Here is a 17,982-nt window from a genome sequence, read left to right on the forward strand (position 1 = left end):
CTTTCTGTTGAACGTTTTGCTTTCAGTGGGCCTTTATATGACACTTTTTGATACACACTTACAGTTACAGGTCAAGATACATCTCCATTCATTATCAACGAGGAGCATGGAATAGTGTACAGTCCCTCGTCTAGAAGAGCTGACACCATGGCTCAGCGGCTGAAGGAAATGAGAGCACTGCGGGAGAATCTCTCCCCCACTGGTATTTGCTATTGTATTGGAGATAGATTGTATTTGTCTTACAGTTGTGACAAGGTGTTTTTTGTCTGTCTTAGCTTCCCAAATCCAGGACTCAGTAGTGAATGATGACTCTGCAAGACCTTCTCTTGGAGCCACACCCACAAACTTTTCCATGATGCTACTAGGTCAGGCTGAAACTTTTTTACATCTCTTTTTTTACCCTTTACATTACATGTCTAAACTTTTTTTAAATCTTTTCTGTTGAAGTAATGGTACAGTTTATATCCTACAGTCAAGATCATTTTGTTGATAATTTGGATGTCACGGTGGAGCTGATCTTTGACCATCATTATAGTGGCGCATTACTCAGCAGCAGTGATTTTTATTTATTATTTTGCAATAAGGACAATCCTTGCTGCTACATGCCACTACTGTATATTGCAGTGGACAGGGTGCTATCAGGCTGATGTGCCTTGTCATGGAGCCAAATCCAGTATGAAGGTTTTGTTAATTGGTTAAAAAAAAACCTCAACCTGAAAGCTCTAGTCTTGAGCTTAAACTCAAAATGAAAAAAATAAGTATTTGATAAGTTTTCTTTTTAGCGTAAATATAATTTATAATTTATGTTCTAGAAGTGTTTTGAATAAAATATTTATTTTAATTTTTATGTAGAATTGGATATTTGTTGTTTGTTATTTTTTAGTATGTAAACTATCAGCTGGCATTTGCCAATAACTTGACCATGTTAATAATTAACATTTCTAATGTCAATGTCAAAGCCTAACGCACAACATGGGGTTTAAATACTGTCTGAATCATTAGATCCACCCAATTAATATGCTTTCAGAACAGTTCTGGCCCACCTAGACATGGACTTCATTAGGCATAGGAAGGGTCCTAAGGTGTCAGTACTCGTTCCTTCAACTTCTGTATGTTACAAGGCCCAAAAAAGTGCATGACAATACCCATTTTCTAAAAAAAAAAAAAAAAAAAAAAAATGTGGTCACAACATAGTGTTTTGGAACTATTCTGTGTATGGTCAAGGTTCCCATTCTAATTCCTGTCTGCTGTTAAAAGCACTTAAAATGACCTTTGGAACTGGACACCAGAGCAATTGGTCCCACAAATTGTCTTTTCTCCAAGATCATGTAGATGACTAGGCATGTATGCATCTGTTATCTGCAGAGGAGGTGAGACTAGGATGCACTACAGTTCTATCAATCTTCTGTTAATGTCTTTGTACCAGATAGCTGTGTGGTCAGTGTCTCAGCAGGTCAGAACTGTTTTGCTAGCCCAATGTTTAGGCCCAATTTTTATGTTTTATGTAGCATGTTTTATTTTTATTTAGAGGAAGAAGAGGAGACCCCAGAAACTTCACCTAGCAGTTACCTCCCCAAAAGTGAGAAAGGAAGAAAGCAATCCAAAAAAAAGCAATCTTCTAAAAAGAAGTCTAATGGACATGTTGAGAACTTACCTCTAGACTTGGTTGATGGGGTGACGTCTAGTACTTCAAACGAAAACAAGCAAATTAAAGTCGAAGAATCGGCTCAAAATAAGAAGCAAAGAAGATCCTGTTCTGAAATGACCAAGCAATCTTCTTTAGATTCTTTTATTTGCAAAACATTCTCTAGAAAGTCAACCCCACATTCTTTACCTCAATCTGAAGATTTCAAAACAATAAAATCCAGAAAATCATTAAGCATAAGTAGGAAATCCAGAATCAGTTCACCTGTTGGCAGTACAGAAACAGAAATAAGCCCTATTCAGCAGCACACAAAAACAAAGGTCATCAGCAGCCCACCTGAGTCTGGAAGGCTTTCATCTTTAAAAACAAATCCTTCAAAATCCGATTGTTTAGCCAAAAGCAAAGACCTAATCACTCCAAAATCTTCCCGACTGACACTTCAGAGGAAAATTCAAGCTGGTGCGTTGGACTCCGGAAGCCATATGGACACTTCCAATGAGCAAGATGACAGTGTGTTTGAGGACTACTTCACTTCATCCAACCGTCCATCAAAGCCCAAAGTTGTTTTAGCACACTCATCTTCTGGAGCTGTACATTTGCCTTCATTTGACCTGAAACCTGTGAACAGCCAAAGACGCAAAAGCCAATCACACAAGAACTTTAAAAAGAACCAAAAACATGATGTTTTAAATTATAGAAACAACAAAGAGGCACCAGGCCTGACAAGAACATCAGATAAAATATTGCAGTTTCCGAAGGAAGACATTTCTAGTCCAGGGGCTGTGTCCAGAGAAGAGCTCAAATTTGAGGAGGCACAGAAAGAGCCTGCTGCAAAGAGACAGAGGAGGAGAACCAAGCAAATATCAGATACACCTTCAGAAAGTAAGGATGCTTAAAGCCCTGCAATCTTGACATTTCTTCAGAGGTTTAAATGACTGATTTTTTTTTTATGTGAAAATAAAAACAATAAAATTAGCCATAGATACAACTAGCTCACAATTTGATTTAATAACCAACACTTAGTTGATGGTATGATTAAAAATTTTCACAATACAGTTAAATGAAATTGGGAACAAGTGACTATTTAAGTAAATACAGAAAACTGCATGATAAAAATTTAACAATAATATTGTATTGCCCCACAATGGAATGAATGGAATTTGGGATTTTGGACATCCAAAAGGATTTCAGACAGAAACGTATTTCTATTATGTAGAATTTTTTGAGCTTGTCAAATTTTTTTGGTGCTTGTTTGTCTCTTGTGATATTTTAAGCTCTGTCCTAATATAAATTCTACACCCTCCCACATTTGATTAGGCTGCACCTCAACTTTGTTGCCAAAAGGCAAACTTCAAGGGCATAAGGGGCTATTTTGTAAATCAGTACTATTGGATAAGGTAACTAGTTGGTTTTGTTGATTTACATTTAAGGCATTTAGCAGACGCTTTTATCCAAAGTGACTTACAGTACTGTGACATTATATTGTCACTTCAAGCAATTGAAGGTTAAGTGCCTTGCTCAAGGGCCCAACAGTGGCAACCAGTGGCAGTGCTGGGGCTTGAACCAGCGACCCTTCGATTACTAATCCAGTACCTTAACCACTAGGCTACAACTGCCCTTGATGTGAAAGAGATTAGTACAGGGTACTTTTCTTTCATCCCCATTCTTTTGAATTATGACCGAGCTTCTCATGCTGATATCAAAGCACAATGATCATTTACCTATCAGTTTAGAGTCAGTGACGAATCAGCATTTCTAATCACAATGACACAGAAGGCTGGTTTAACAGCCTGGTGTGGTGTAGTGGGATTAAAATGTAATTGCTATTTATTACTCATATTCAAACACCACATTTGCATTAAATTGCTAAATTAATAGACCTGAGACTGTATTACCTAAAACTTTAAGGCTAAAAGTAGCTTGTAATTGGGCGTTTTTAGTTGTTGTTTTGGGTTTTAGGACAAATCACAAAGAAATAAATTACTAAAAGATTCCAAATCTGTTACAACATACGAGTAGTCTGCTGCAGGTGCTGTACTAAAATCTTCCTACTCATATTAAGAACTCTCATGACAGGGGACGTTTATTTGAAAGCATATTGCAGTTTTACATAATAAGGTGATTAATGGATTTTTTAATTTGACATAAAGCTCAGTTCTAATTGCCCCATATTGGGTAGCACTGTCGCCTCACAGCAAGAAGGTCCTGGGGTGGATTCCTATGTGGAGCGGTCTGGGTCCTTTCTGTGTGGAGTTTGCATGTTCTCCTCGTGTCTGCGTGGGTTTCCTCCAGGAGCTCTGGTTTCCACCCACAGTCCAAAGACATGCAAGTGAGGTGAATTGGAGATACAAAATTGTCCATGACTTGTTTGACATTAAAGACCTGAACTGATGAATCTTGTGTAACCAGTAACTACCGTTTATGTCATGAATGTAATCAAAGTGTGTAAAACATGACATTAAAATCCTAATAAATAAATAAATTGACCCACAATTTAAAATAAAATAAACTGCCATATCTGCCCAACAGTTCCAATCTTACACATTGTGTAATTCTGTTTTACTCTATTGTTTGTTCAATTTGGACACTTCCTATACCCACCTGACAACATTCATTCTCCTATTTGGGAGTTTGAGGGCTAGCACATTCCTCCTTTGGGTTCTGTGTAGTCAGCTAAAATCATCCTAACAAGCAGGGGTTCATACAGTGTCGTTGGACGGGTCAGTATGCTTCAAAGAAAGCACTTCCTACTCACTTCCAAACGCATATGCTTACAAATGCCAGGAATTGGCTGGCTATGCAAAATTGAATGGATGAAGACAGCATTTCTGTTTTTACCCCCCGAGAGCACAGTCATCAGCTCGTTCAAACAGCTTACAGTGTAGTCAAAGCTTGAACTTGCAAGGTTCAGACTGTAGGCGTACCCTTTTTTTCACACCACTTAAAAGGTGGTGGGGGGGAAGGAACTTGACTAATGTAATAAGCTTATTGCGTATCTATCTACTGGAAGGCATTGGATTAGATCAGCAATTGTTGAAAATGTGAGAGTCCAAAATATTATTTTTCACTCTTTATTTAACATTGCTTATACTGATAAACATTATCATTCAAAAGAGTAATTAACTGTAAAATATTTATTCGTAATATGCTTTTAAATGACTGATTTCCCTTGTCGAAGTGTTTAACTGGAGCACTGAGACTCACTGTCCAACAGTTCAGTTTAGGTTTAATTAGATGTTCTTTAAATATAAAACTACTGTAGCTGTGGGTTTATAACCTGCTTGCCTCCCCCAAGGAACGCTTGCTCTCTCTAAATAAAATTACTACCTACCATAGTGAGGAACATCAAACATTAACACGGCAATAACACCGATTCCGAACCTTCAGCTTGTAATCTCAGCAGTGCTATCGACCTGACGGTCACGTGGGCTTGTCTGACAAAGGGAGTTTTACAGGGTTTAACTATTCTGCTTCTATGCGGCCGCAGTTAAATTTGTACCAGAGAAGCTGCTGGTGACTGCATGCGTGTTGGAAGGGGTGCCTGATAGATGCCGGTTCCTCTCAGTAAGGATAGGGGTGTTGCAGCGACTGAAGGAGTTAGTCGGAGAATTGAACTTGACCAGATTTGGAGAATTAGGGGCAAAATGAAAGAAAAGAAGATTATGTATCTGCACCGTATATTTTAAATAAGATTACTGAGGCAGACTATAATAATAACACCATGCTAAGCTTGATGATAAAGGCAGGTGAAGTGTATATTGTTACTTTTCTGTGGAAACACAAAGTCCATTCTGTGGTAATTGATCAGTGTTCAACTGTACAAAACTTTGGAAGACACTTCTTCTTGACAGGCAGTCTTCATGATCTGTGTGTTAAGTCTAAGCTAAGCTTTAGTTAGAAAGTTCTAATGCAAATGTGTAGTAGGAAAATACGTTTCCATCAGCAAGCCTGATAATATCTAATGTGTCTATAGTTTATCTCCTCACTGCACAATTAGTCATGCATATTGTTACACCTTTTATTTATTAACTGTTAAACATAAACAGCTTCATTGTAACATTGTAAACCTGTGTTCCTGTATGTCTTTATTTTGTGTCTTATGTACACCGATTAGCCATAACATTAAAACCACCTCCTTGTTTCTGCACTCACTGTCCATTTTATCAGCTCCACTTACTCATAGAAGCACAATTACTGACTGTAGTCCATTTGTTTCTCTGCATGCTTTGTTAGCCCCCTTTCTTGCTGTTCTTCAATGGTCAGGACTCTCCCAGGACCACTGCAGAGCAGGTATTACTTGGGTGGTGGATCATTCTCAGCACTGCAGTGACACTGACATGGTGGTGGTGTGTTAGTGTGTGTTGTGCTGGTATGAATAGAGTTTTTAAACACATCACTGTCACTGCTGGACTGAGAATAGTCCACCAACCAAATATATCCAGCCAACAGCACCCCGTAGGCAGTGTCCTTGTGACCACTGATGAAGGTCTAGAAGATGACCAACTCGGACAGCAGCAATAGATGAGCGATCATCTCTGACTTTACATCTGCAAGGTGGACCAACTAGGTAGGAGTGCTTGTTTTGTCTGATCCACTCATACCAGCACAACACACACTAACACACCACCACCATGTCAATGTCACTGCTGCGCGGAGAATGATCCAACACCCAAATAATACCTGCTCTGTGGTCGTCCTGTGGGTGTCCTGACTAGAGATGCATGAGTACCGATACTGGTATCGGGTATTTGCCCGATACCGCGCTCATTATCTTGTACTCATACTCGCAAACGAGGCTCCGATACTAAACATCCGATACCGTGTGCCTAGTGCACGTTGCTGCGTTATGCCTAGTTCACACTACACGATCTTTGCCCTGATTTTCGCTCGGCGACTGGGCGGCGCTAGATTTGCCGGCTCGGGAGCAACTCGGCGTTCGCTCGGCGATCAAAACTCGGCTCTCGATCGCTAAGTGTGAACTATCCAACAACTCGATCCGACCGGCTCGCCGAGCGCTTGCATGTCAGATATCTGATCCAATAGGTATTGGTATCGGTATCGATATCAGCAAGTACAAAAATACATGTACTGTACTTGTACTCGGTTGGGAAAAAATGGTGTTGATGCATCCCTAGTCCTGAAGAACAGGGTAAAATCAGGTAAAAAAAAAAAAAAAGTATGCAGAAAAACAGATGGACTACAGTCAGTAATTGTAGAACTACAAAGTGCTTCTATTTAATAAGTGAAGCTGATAAAATGGACAGTGTAGAAACAAGGAGGTGGTTTTAATGTTATGGCTGATCGGTGTATGTATTCTCTGGAAGCCATGAGCACTTTTAACAGTTTTTTGCATGTTCAGATGCACCTGTGCTGTGGTGTGCTACTCGATTTTTTTTTTTGAATGTTTCTTGTTGTTTGTTTTCCATATATCCACTCGTAGGTGCAGACAGTAAATGCACTTCAAATGGGCTTACTGACAGATGTTCTGAACTGTCTAGCTCAGATCCAACCCAACAGGCTGTGAGAATGGACAAGTACATGAAGGTAACGTTTATTTAGCTCCTATCTTTAAGTCTTTTAGACGAATTTCTTTTAATTTTTCAAGTGATGTAAGTTCACTTGTTTCCATTTACATACAGAATCCATGATTTCATTCATGAATGCTGAGAGCTGAAAACAGTTTGACTAATTGTTAATATGTTGTTTGACATGCCTTATCTAAACAATGAGCAAATAAAAGCGAGCTTTATCAGAACGAGTCAGAAGAGGGAGTTTACACTTTGGCAGAGCCCCAGCTGCTTGTGATTTTAATCGTGTGAAATGAGCTGTATTGTGCATGTGTGCTCCCTCCTATTGCAGCACATGCAGGGTTTCCTGACCAACACCCAAAAGTGTAGAGCTTTTTCAGCTCCTAATCAAATGTGCCTTTTTAGTCAGTTCCTTCAGTCCACAGGTAATCTGAAGGGGAAACGTATCTGGAATACGGGTTGCCCATAAATATTATTGCCCTTCCATCTCTATCGAGCATTGCAGCATGGTTTAGAATTGGAGCGTAATAATTAGCTTTGATGCCGCTCGTCCGACTCTTTTGTTGCTTCCTTGGCTTCCTGTGTGTTGTCTTTGCTTTCTGGACATTGCACCTGGCCTAGTTCTCCTTTTGCATTCCCTCAGCCTTGACAAAACCCCCTCTGTTCATTGAGTGGCTCAGAGGGCTTTCATCTCTGAGATCTTTGTTTGATTTCACTTATATGTGACCTGTATCACCGAGCACATTCAGTCATGTCATGAGCAGGTGAGGAACTCGGCAATCTACGTTCCATTGTGTTTAGAGACATGCCAATTTGTCATCACCGAAGTGTTCCAGCTTACCTGAAGACTGGTCCTAAATACATTTATCTACAAGAGCAAGTGTTCCATTCTTTACTGTCAACAAAGATCAAAGCAAAAGACTTTCATGACCTCACTATGGACGCTGATATCATGTGGGATACGTGATGCATGGGCTGAAATCCATTCTTTTAAGAATAGAACCTCTCCATATAGACAGTAGAGCTAGCAAAATGCTTATTTAGGTTATCTTAGTGTCTTTAAAAATGATTCAATTTGACTACAATTAAATGCTGTAGTAAGTAGAATTGGCATGGTCTTCATTTTAACATGGTCTGAATCTGGGAATCTGGGTTTTTAAAATAAGCACAGTTTCAGTCGGTTCTGCATGTTAAAGGTAATTCCCACAAACATTTGAATGCCACAACTAGTAAATAGATCTAAATAACTGAATCTTTATTTAAATGAAATGAAAAACACGATGAATTGGACAGAATTAAAGAAAAATGCCAATCAGAAATGCTAATCAATATCATTGATGCTGCATAGTTACAGTAAGGGTTAATGTTTGGCACATGTGACTTGTGATTAGACATGTTTCAGGCTTATAGAAGTGAGAAGGTTTCAGAGATCTAGCTTTACTCTGGCCATAATCGCCTCACAGCTGGGTTTGATCCCCAGGTGGGGAGGTTCGGGTCCTTTCTGTGTGGAGTTTGCATGTTCTCCCCGTGTCTGCGTGGGTTTCCTGCGGGAGCTCCGCTTTCCTCCCACAGTCCAAAGACATGCAAGTAAGGTGAATTGGAGATACAAAATTGTCCATGACTGTGTTAGATATAAACTTGTGAACTGATGAACCTTGTGTAATGAGTAACTACCGTTCCTGTCATGAATGTAACCAAAGTGTAAAACAAACAAACACACTCTGGCCATAAAAAAACACATTAATTACCTGAGCTTGCTGTGTATTTACGTAATCTAAAAACCTTGGTAAAATGTTCGTTATTTTTTGCCCTTTTTATTAGATTCCTATTTTTGAGTTTTATTAAATAAGGACAAAGTCTTTTATTTATTGTCATATTTTGATCAAGTATTTAATCTTATGTAACCAATATGGTTTAAAACATTTATTTATTTATTAAACGTCATATTTTACATTACATTTTCAGCATTTAGCAGACGCTTTTTTTATCCAAAGCGACTTACAATTTTGACTTAACACATTCTTTTTTCTTTTTTGAGCAATTGAGGGTTAAGGACCTTTGCTCAGGGGCCCAACAGTGGCGACCTGGCGGTGGTGGGGCTTGAACCGGCAACCTTCTGAGTACTAGTTCAGTACATTAACCACTGGGCTAACACTGTCCCTTTGGTTTTACACACTTAGGACAGGTACTGGTTATGCAATATTCATCAGTTCAAGACTTTAATGTCAAACACAGTCATGGACAATTTTGTATCTCCAATTCACCTCACTTGCATGTCTTTGGACTGTGGGAGGAAACCGGAGCACCTGGAGGAAACCCATGCAGACACAAAGAGAACATGCAAACTCCACCTGGGGATTGAACCCAGGACCTTCTTGTTGTGAGGCAACAGTGCTACCCACCGTGCCTTACAACCATTCATTTGTAATGACATTATGGTAGCTATAATGCATACACAATTTAACTTCTTTGAAGGATTTTATTTGGCATAGCCAGTTTAACATGTGTTATTGAAATGTGTTCTTGACTAATAGTCATGTTGTATTTTGGACATACATGTCATTATAAGTGATGTGAGCTTTGTACAACACTTGAAACCTAGTAACCTGGGTTTGAAGGCTGCCTTATTATTGACTGAGTTCAGCATGTTGTACTCTGATTTACTCCCACCTCTCAAAACAGGCAGAATAAACAATTAACTTCTCAATTGCAGTATTTCCGGCTTCATTTTCACCTTTTACTCTGGCTTTTTCTGGGTAACTCTAGACCCACTGTAAATTTAATCTGGATAAAGTAAATACTTATGAGTAATAGATGCAAAACCTGATTTACTCTTGACTCATCTTTCTACAAGTTTTTCAAGAGTGTAGGAATTTGTGCCTATTTTATCAAAAGAGCATTTGTAAAGTCAGGAACTGATGGGCTGTGTAAAGGGGTTGAGGTCAGGGCTCTGTAAATGTCTTCACACCAGACTGGTCTAACTCTAACCTTAACTAAATAATTAAGAGGGGTGTCTGTATAACTTTGATCATATAATGTAAGGGTGCAGTAAAGTCTAGAGACTCGAAACTTTAATAGTTGGTTAATTAAAGAAGCTTAAATTGCAGATTCATGCTAAATACCTACAAAAAGGTGGAATTAACTAGGCATGTTATTATTTTTATGTCTGCACTGATGGTGGGGTTGTGAAATGTAAACCAACCACATTTAAGAACACACCAAACAGCTGTTGTACCCTGGGCTTGGACATTAGGTTTGATTTGGGAAGAGTTTTTATTTTTATGGAGTTTTATTTTATGAAAGACAATGCAGGGACTCGTGTTTGGACACATCATGACAATTCTCTGTATGATCTCATAGTTAATTCTATGATTCAAGGCTGGTGGTGCAACTGATCCACACTTGTGACAAGTATGATATGATCTGAAGTGTCAAAACTACAAGCACTCCAAGCATAAAATATCATGAGATGAAGCACTGAGCACAAGTATGAGATCAGCGATGTAACAGAGATCAAATATCGATACAAAATAACCTTTGCAATAGGTCAAAAGGGCTTTAAATAGTTTGTCCCTGCACAGGAAGGGTCTATATGAAGTTTGAGCGCCCTTTCTCTGTGTGAATAGAGACCTGAGTCATATCAGAGTGCATGAACTGGCCACCACACTTGGTGTGTCATACTCTAAAGTATTTCCTTCATTTGTACTTGGGCGAATTGGAAACAGGTTCTTTCCAATTCACACAGTTCACACCAGGGCTCGGGTTTGTGCGCTTTTTGGTGGCCTATATTTTAAGGTCCGTGTCTGGGCGTATTTAAAACATACAATGCGCTTTTCATTTTTCCCATTTCTAATATGCTTTTCTAGACGGGTACAAAAAAGAAATTGTACAAACCTAATTCCAAAAAAGTTGGAGTAAATATCTAAATAAAAACAGACTTTTTGACCAGTATTCAACTGAAAAAAAGTCTTTTGTATATTACAAATGTTAAATTCCTGTAACTGATAAATCAGCCTTGAACCAGGACCTTTTAATCTATGCATGGTCTTTTAAAATGAAATCCGGCTTGGCTTGTTAAAGCGTGTATCCCAGATCCACCTATTCAGCGTTTTTTGAGGGTTCACCGAGCTGACCCAAAAGCTAAAAAGATGCTGTCACAACACTGAACGTAGAACAATATGCCGACATTCACTAGCTTGAAGAGGTTTTATGGAGGAGGTTTTCTAGCTCGAGTGTTGACTGAGAGGTGAGACAGAATGTCAGTACTTCAAGGCTTGGTTAGAAGACGGTGGCTGGATGAAAAAAATTTATTGTGAAGTTCTAGGGTTGCATTCTTGCTAGTCATTGGTGCACTGACTTGGGTTAATAGCATTTTTTGCACCCAGTGTTGACGATGTGTAGTGTAGAATAGAGCTGGTTGAGATGACATTTTATACAGTGAGTGGAAACAGTTGTTATTTAATATCATTTTATTGCATATTCCCACTTCAAATGTATAAGGGATCTTCAAAAAGTTTTCTCACTTTTATATTTTGGTTGGAAACGGTGAGGGCGGGAGGAGTAGTAATTGGTCGTGTCTGAGAGACTGAGAGAGCTTATAGTCTGGATTTAGTACCATCCGATTTCCACCTTTTTGTACATTCAAAAAAACTTTCCACAAGGTTTAGGAGTGTGTTTATGGGAATTTTTGACCATTCTTCCAGAAGCGCATTTGTGAGGTCAGACACTGAGGTTGGACGAGAAGGCCTGGCTCACAGTCTCTGTTCTAATTCATCCCAAAGGTGTTCTATAGGGTTGAGGTCAGGACTCTGTGCCGGTCAAGTTCTTCCACACCTTTATGGACCTTGCTTTGTGCACTGGTGCACAGTCATGTTGGAACAGGAAGGGGCCATACCCAAACTGTTGCCACAAAGTTGGGAGCATGAAATTATCTAAAATCTCTTGGTATGCTGAAGCATTAAGAGTTCCTTTCACTGGAACTAAGGAGCCGAGCCCAACTCCTGAAAAACAACCCCACACCATAATCCCCCTCCACCAAACTTTACACTTGGCACAATGCAGTCAGACAAGTACCGTCCTCCTGGCAACCGCCAAACCCAGACTCGTCCATCGGATTGCCAGACGGAGAAGCGTGATTCGTCACTCCAGAGATCACATCTCCACTGCTCTAGAGTCCAGTGGCGGCATGCTTTACACCACTGCATTTGACGCTTTGCATTGTCATTTTTACGTGGCCTACCACTTCATGGCTGAGTTGCTGTCATTCCCAATCGCTTCCACTTTGTTATAATACCACTGACAGTTGACTGTGGAATATTTAGTAGTCAGGAAATTTCACGACTGGACTTGTTGCACAGGTGGCATCCTATCACGGTACCACGCTGGAATTTACTGAGCTCCTGAGAGCGACCCATTCTTTCACCAATGTTTGTAGAAGCAGTCTGCATGCCTAGGTGCTTGGTTTTATACACCTGTGGCCATGGAAGTGATTGGAACACCTGAATTCAATGATTTGAATGGGTGAGTGAATACTTTTGGCAATATAGTTATAGTTTTTTATATATATATATATATATATATATATATATATATATATATATATATATATATATATATACAGGGGTTGGACAAAATAACTGAAACACCTGGTTTTAGACCACAATAATTTATTAGTATGGTGTAGGGCCTCCTTTTGCGGCCAATACAGCGTCAATTCGTCTTGGAAATGACATATACAAGTCCTGCACAGTGGTCAGAGGGATTTTAAGCCATTCTTCTTGCAGGATAGTGGCCAGGTCACTACGTGATGCTGGTGGAGGAAAACGTTTCCTGACTCGCTTCTCCAAAACACCCCAAAGTGGCTCAATAATATTTAGATCTGGTGACTGTGCAGGCCATGGGAGATGTTCAACTTCACTTTCATGTTCATCAAACCAATCTTTCACCAGTCTTGCTGTGTGTATTGGTGCATTGTCATCCTGATACACGGCACTGCCATTGGATGCACATGGTCCTCCAGAATGGTTTGGTAGTCCTTGGCAGTGACGTGCCCATCTAGCACAAGTATTGGGCCAAGGGAATGCCATGATATGGCAGCCCAAACCATCACTGATCCACCCCCATGCTTCACTCTGGGCATGCAACAGTCTGGGTGGTACGCTTCTTTGGGGCTTCTCCACACCGTAACTCTCCCGGATGTGGGTAAAACAGTAAAGGTGGACTCATCAGAGAACAATACATGTTTCACATTGTCCACAGCCCAAGATTTGCGCTCCTTGCACCATTGAAACCGACGTTTGGCATCGGCACGAGTGACCAAAGGTTTGGCTATAGCAGCCCGGCCGTGTATATTGACCCTGTGGAGCTCCCGACGGACAGTTCTGGTGGAAACAGGAGAGTTGAGGTGCACATTTAATTCTGCTGTGATTTGGGCAGCCGTGGTTTTATGTTTTTTGGATACAATCCGGGTTAGCACCCGAACATCCCTTTCAGACAGCTTCCTCTTGCGTCCACAGTTAATCCTGTTGGATGTGGTTTGTCCTTCTTGGTGGTATGCTGACATTACCCTGGATACCGTGGCTCTTGATACATCACAAAGACTTGCTGTCTTGGTCACAGATGCGCCAGCAAGACGTGCACCAACAATTTGTCCTCTTTTGAACTCTGGTATGTCACCCATAATGTTGTGTGCATTGCAATATTTTGAGCAAAACTGTGCTCTTACCCTGCTAATTGAACCTTCACACTCTGCTCTTACTGGTGCAATGTGCAATTAATGAAGATTGGCCACCAGACTGGTCCAATTTAGCCATGAAACCTCCCACACTAAAATGACAGGTGTTTCAGTTATTTTGTCCAACCCCTGTATATATATATATATATATATATATATATATATATATATATATATATATATATACAGTGTATCACAAAAGTGAGTACACCCCTCACATTTCTGCAGATATTTAAGTATATCTTTTCATGGGACAACACTGACAAAATGACACTTTGACACAATGAAAAGTAGTCTGTGTGCAGCTTATATAACAGTGTAAATTTATTCTTCCCTCAAAATAACTCAATATACAGCCATTAATGTCTAAACCACCGGCAACAAAAGTGAGTACACCCCTTAGTGAAAGTTCCTGAAGTGTCAATATTTTGTGTGGCCACCATTATTTCCCAGAACTGCCTTAACTCTCCTGGGCATGGAGTTTACCAGAGCTTCACAGGTTGCCACTGGAATGCTTTTCCACTCCTCCATGACGAAATCACGGAGCTGGCGGATATTCGAGACTTTGCGCTCCTCCACCTTCCGCTTGAGGATGCCCCAAAGATGTTCTATTGGGTTTAGGTCTGGAGACATGCTTGGCCAGTCCATCACCTTTACCCTTAGCCTCTTCAATAAAGCAGTGGTCGTCTTAGAGGTGTGTTTGGGGTCATTATCATGCTGGAACACTGCCCTGTGACCCAGTTTCCGGAGGGAGGGGATCATGCTCTGCTTTAGTATTTCACAGTACATATTGGAGTTCATGTGTCCCTCAATGAAATGTAACTCCCCAACACCTGCTGCACTCATGCAGCCCCAGACCATGGCATTCCCACCACCATGCTTGACTGTAGGCATGACACACTTATCTTTGTACTCCTCACCTGATTGCCGCCACACATGCTTGAGACCATCTGAACCAAACAAATTAATCTTGGTCTCATCAGACCATAGGACATGGTTCCAGTAATCCATGTCCTTTGTTGACATGTCTTCAGCAAACTGTTTGCGGGCTTTCTTGTGTAGAGACTTCAGAAGAGGCTTCCTTCTGGGGTGACAGCCATGCAGACCAATTTGATGTAGTGTGCGGCGTATGGTCTGAGCACTGACAGGCTGACCCCCCACCTTTTCAATCTCTGCAGCAATGCTGACAGCACTCCTGCGCCTATCTTTCAAAGACAGCAGTTGGATGTGACGCTGAGCACGTGCACTCAGCTTCTTTGGACGACCAACGCGAGGTCTGTTCTGAGTGGACCCTGCTCTTTTAAAACGCTGGATGATCTTGGCCACTGTGCTGCAGCTCAGTTTCAGGGTGTTGGCAATCTTCTTGTAGCCTTGGCCATCTTCATGTAGCGCAACAATTCGTCTTTTAAGATCCTCAGAGAGTTCTTTGCCATGAGGTGCCATGTTGGAACTTTCAGTGACCAGTATGAGAGAGTGTGAAGCTCTCACTACTAAATTGCAGACCTATGCACACCTGAAACCTAGTAACACTTACAAATCACATGACATTTTGGAGGGAAAATGACAAGCAGTGCTCAATTTGGACATTTAGGGGTGTAGTCTCTTAGGGGTGTACTCACTTTTGTTGCCGGTGGTTTAGACATTAATGGCTGTACATTGAGTTATTTTGAGGGAAGAATAAATTTACACTGTTATATAAGCTGCACACAGACTACTTTTCATTGTGTCAAAGTGTCATTTTGTCAGTGTTGTCCCATGAAAAGATATACTTAAATATCTGCAGAAATGTGAGGGGTGTACTCACTTTTGTGATACACTGTATATATACACAATTTGTTTTATTTGGACTTATACATACTGTGTGTACAAAAATAATAATATCATAAAAAACATATACCCCACAAATTAATAACATACTAATTAATAATACCTTTGTTGCAAAGACTCTGTTGGCTGTTACTGCATTGGGAAAGGAAATAAACCCTTTACTGTGTTGTGGTTTAACCTCTTGGCAAATTATCTTCAATTCACCAAGGTTATGAGGGTCCCTCTGATGGACTTTCAGTTTTAAAATGTATTATTTTTAATGGGATTCAAGACACTTTTGTATATTCAAACTGATTGACAATTATCTCAAAGTGCTGAGCCACTGCACTTTTTTACCCATGTTTGCTTGCAAAATCTGAGCCTGTGGTGGATTCTTGTTTAATGCGCAGTCATGATGCTCTCACCCTTACCAGTTCATCTGCTTATTGTGGGATGTTTCAAAAATTTCTGTCTAAACCTATTTTGAGTGTTTTGAGGCATCAAATTCATAATGTGTCTATATTTACACTAAGTACATACAGTGTATCACAAAAGTGAGTACACCCCTCACATTTCTGCAAATATTTCATTATATCTTTTCATGGGACAACACTATAGACATGAAACTTGGATATAACTTAGAGTAGTCAGTGTACAACTTGTATAGCAGTGTAGATTTACTGTCTTCTGAAAATAACTCAACACACAGCCATTAATGTCTAAATAGCTGGCAACATAAGTGAGTACACCCCACAGTGAACATGTCCAAATTGTGCCCAAATGTGTCGTTGTCCCTCCCTGGTGTCATGTGTCAAGGTCCCAGGTGTAAATGGGGAGCAGGGCTGTTAAATTTGGTGTTTTGGGTACAATTCTCTCATACTGGCCACTGGATATTCAACATGGCACCTCATGGCAAAGAACTCTCTGAGGATGTGAGAAATAGAATTGTTGCTCTCCACAAAGATGGTCTGGGCTATAAGAAGATTGCTAACACCCTGAAACTGAGCTACAGCATGGTGGCCAAGGTCATACAGCGGTTTTCCAGGGTCGACCAAGGGAGTTGAGTCCACGTGTTCGGCGTCATATCCAGAGGTTGGCTTTAAAAAATAGACACATGAGTGCTGCCAGCATTGCTGCAGAGGTTGAAGACGTGGGAGGTCAGCCTGTCAGTGCTCAGACCATACGCAACATACTGCATCAACTCGGTCTGCATGGTCGTCATCCCAGAAGGAAGCTGACGCACAAGAAAGCCAGCAAACAGTTTGCTGAAAACAAGCAGTCCAAGAACATGGATTACTGGAATGCCCTGTGGTCTGACGAGACCAAGATAAACTTGTTTGGCTCAGATGGTGTCCAGCATGTGTGGCGGCGCCCTGGTGAGAAGTACCAAGACAACTGTATCTTGCCTACAGTCAAGCATGGTGGTGGTAGCATCATGGTCTTGGGCTGCATGAGTGTTGCTGGCACTGGGGAGCTGCAGTTCATTGAGGGAAACATGAATTCCAACATGTACTGTGACATTCTGAAACAGAGCATGATCCCCTCCCTTCGAAAACTGGGCCTCATGGCAGTTTTCCAACAGGATAATGACCCCAAACACAACCTCCAAGATGACAACTGCCTTGCTGAGGAAGCTGAAGGTAAAGGTGATGGACTAAACCCAATTGAGCACCTGTGGCGCATCCTCAAGTGGAAGGTGGAGGAGTTCAAGGTGTCTAACATCCACCAGCTCCCTGATGTCATCATGGAGGAGTGGAAGAGGATTCCAGTAGCAACCTGTGCAGCTCTGGTGAATTCCATGCCCAGGAGGGTTAAGGCAGTGCTGGATAATAATGGTGGTCACACAAAATATTGACACTTTGGGCACAATTTGGACATGTTCACTGTGGGGTGTACTCACTTATGTTGCCAGCCATTTAGACATTAATGGCTGTGTGTTGAGTTATTTTCAGAAGACAGTAAATCTACACTGCTATACAAGTTGTACATTGACTACTCTAAGTTATATCCAAGTTTTAGTTCTATAGTGTTGTCCCATGGAAAGATATAATAAAATATTTGCAGAAATGTGAGGGGTGTACTCACTTTTGTGATACACTGTAATTGAAGAAATAAACTATAGTTTGGCAAAATTGGCCATCAAAAGTGTAGATAAATGTCATTTAATGTGCAAAAACGTCATTTAATACTTTATCTGATTCAGTAAGCTGCCAGTTCATACTTTACTGCTTTATTAATAAAAATAAAAGAAAACAGAGCGTCACCTTAAA

The 17,982-nt window shown here is 40.5% G+C and overlaps 1 protein-coding gene across 2 annotated transcripts in view; it reads left to right on the top strand.

Annotated features, from left to right (window-relative positions):
• mcph1 (microcephalin 1) overlaps positions 1-17,982 on the top strand; it is a 64,701-nt gene that overhangs the window by 5,385 nt on the left and 41,334 nt on the right. For both annotated transcript variants that reach the window (XM_062995043.1, XM_062995044.1), the window contains exons 7-10: positions 65-202; positions 276-365; positions 1,529-2,527; positions 7,086-7,189. In XM_062995043.1, the coding sequence (XP_062851113.1) occupies positions 65-202; positions 276-365; positions 1,529-2,527; positions 7,086-7,189 (1,331 nt within the window). The remainder of the gene's footprint in view (positions 1-64; positions 203-275; positions 366-1,528; positions 2,528-7,085; positions 7,190-17,982) is intronic.

This window comes from Trichomycterus rosablanca, chromosome 5 (genome assembly GCF_030014385.1).
Source record: "Trichomycterus rosablanca isolate fTriRos1 chromosome 5, fTriRos1.hap1, whole genome shotgun sequence".
In the NCBI taxonomy this organism is placed as follows: domain Eukaryota; kingdom Metazoa; phylum Chordata; class Actinopteri; order Siluriformes; family Trichomycteridae; genus Trichomycterus; species Trichomycterus rosablanca.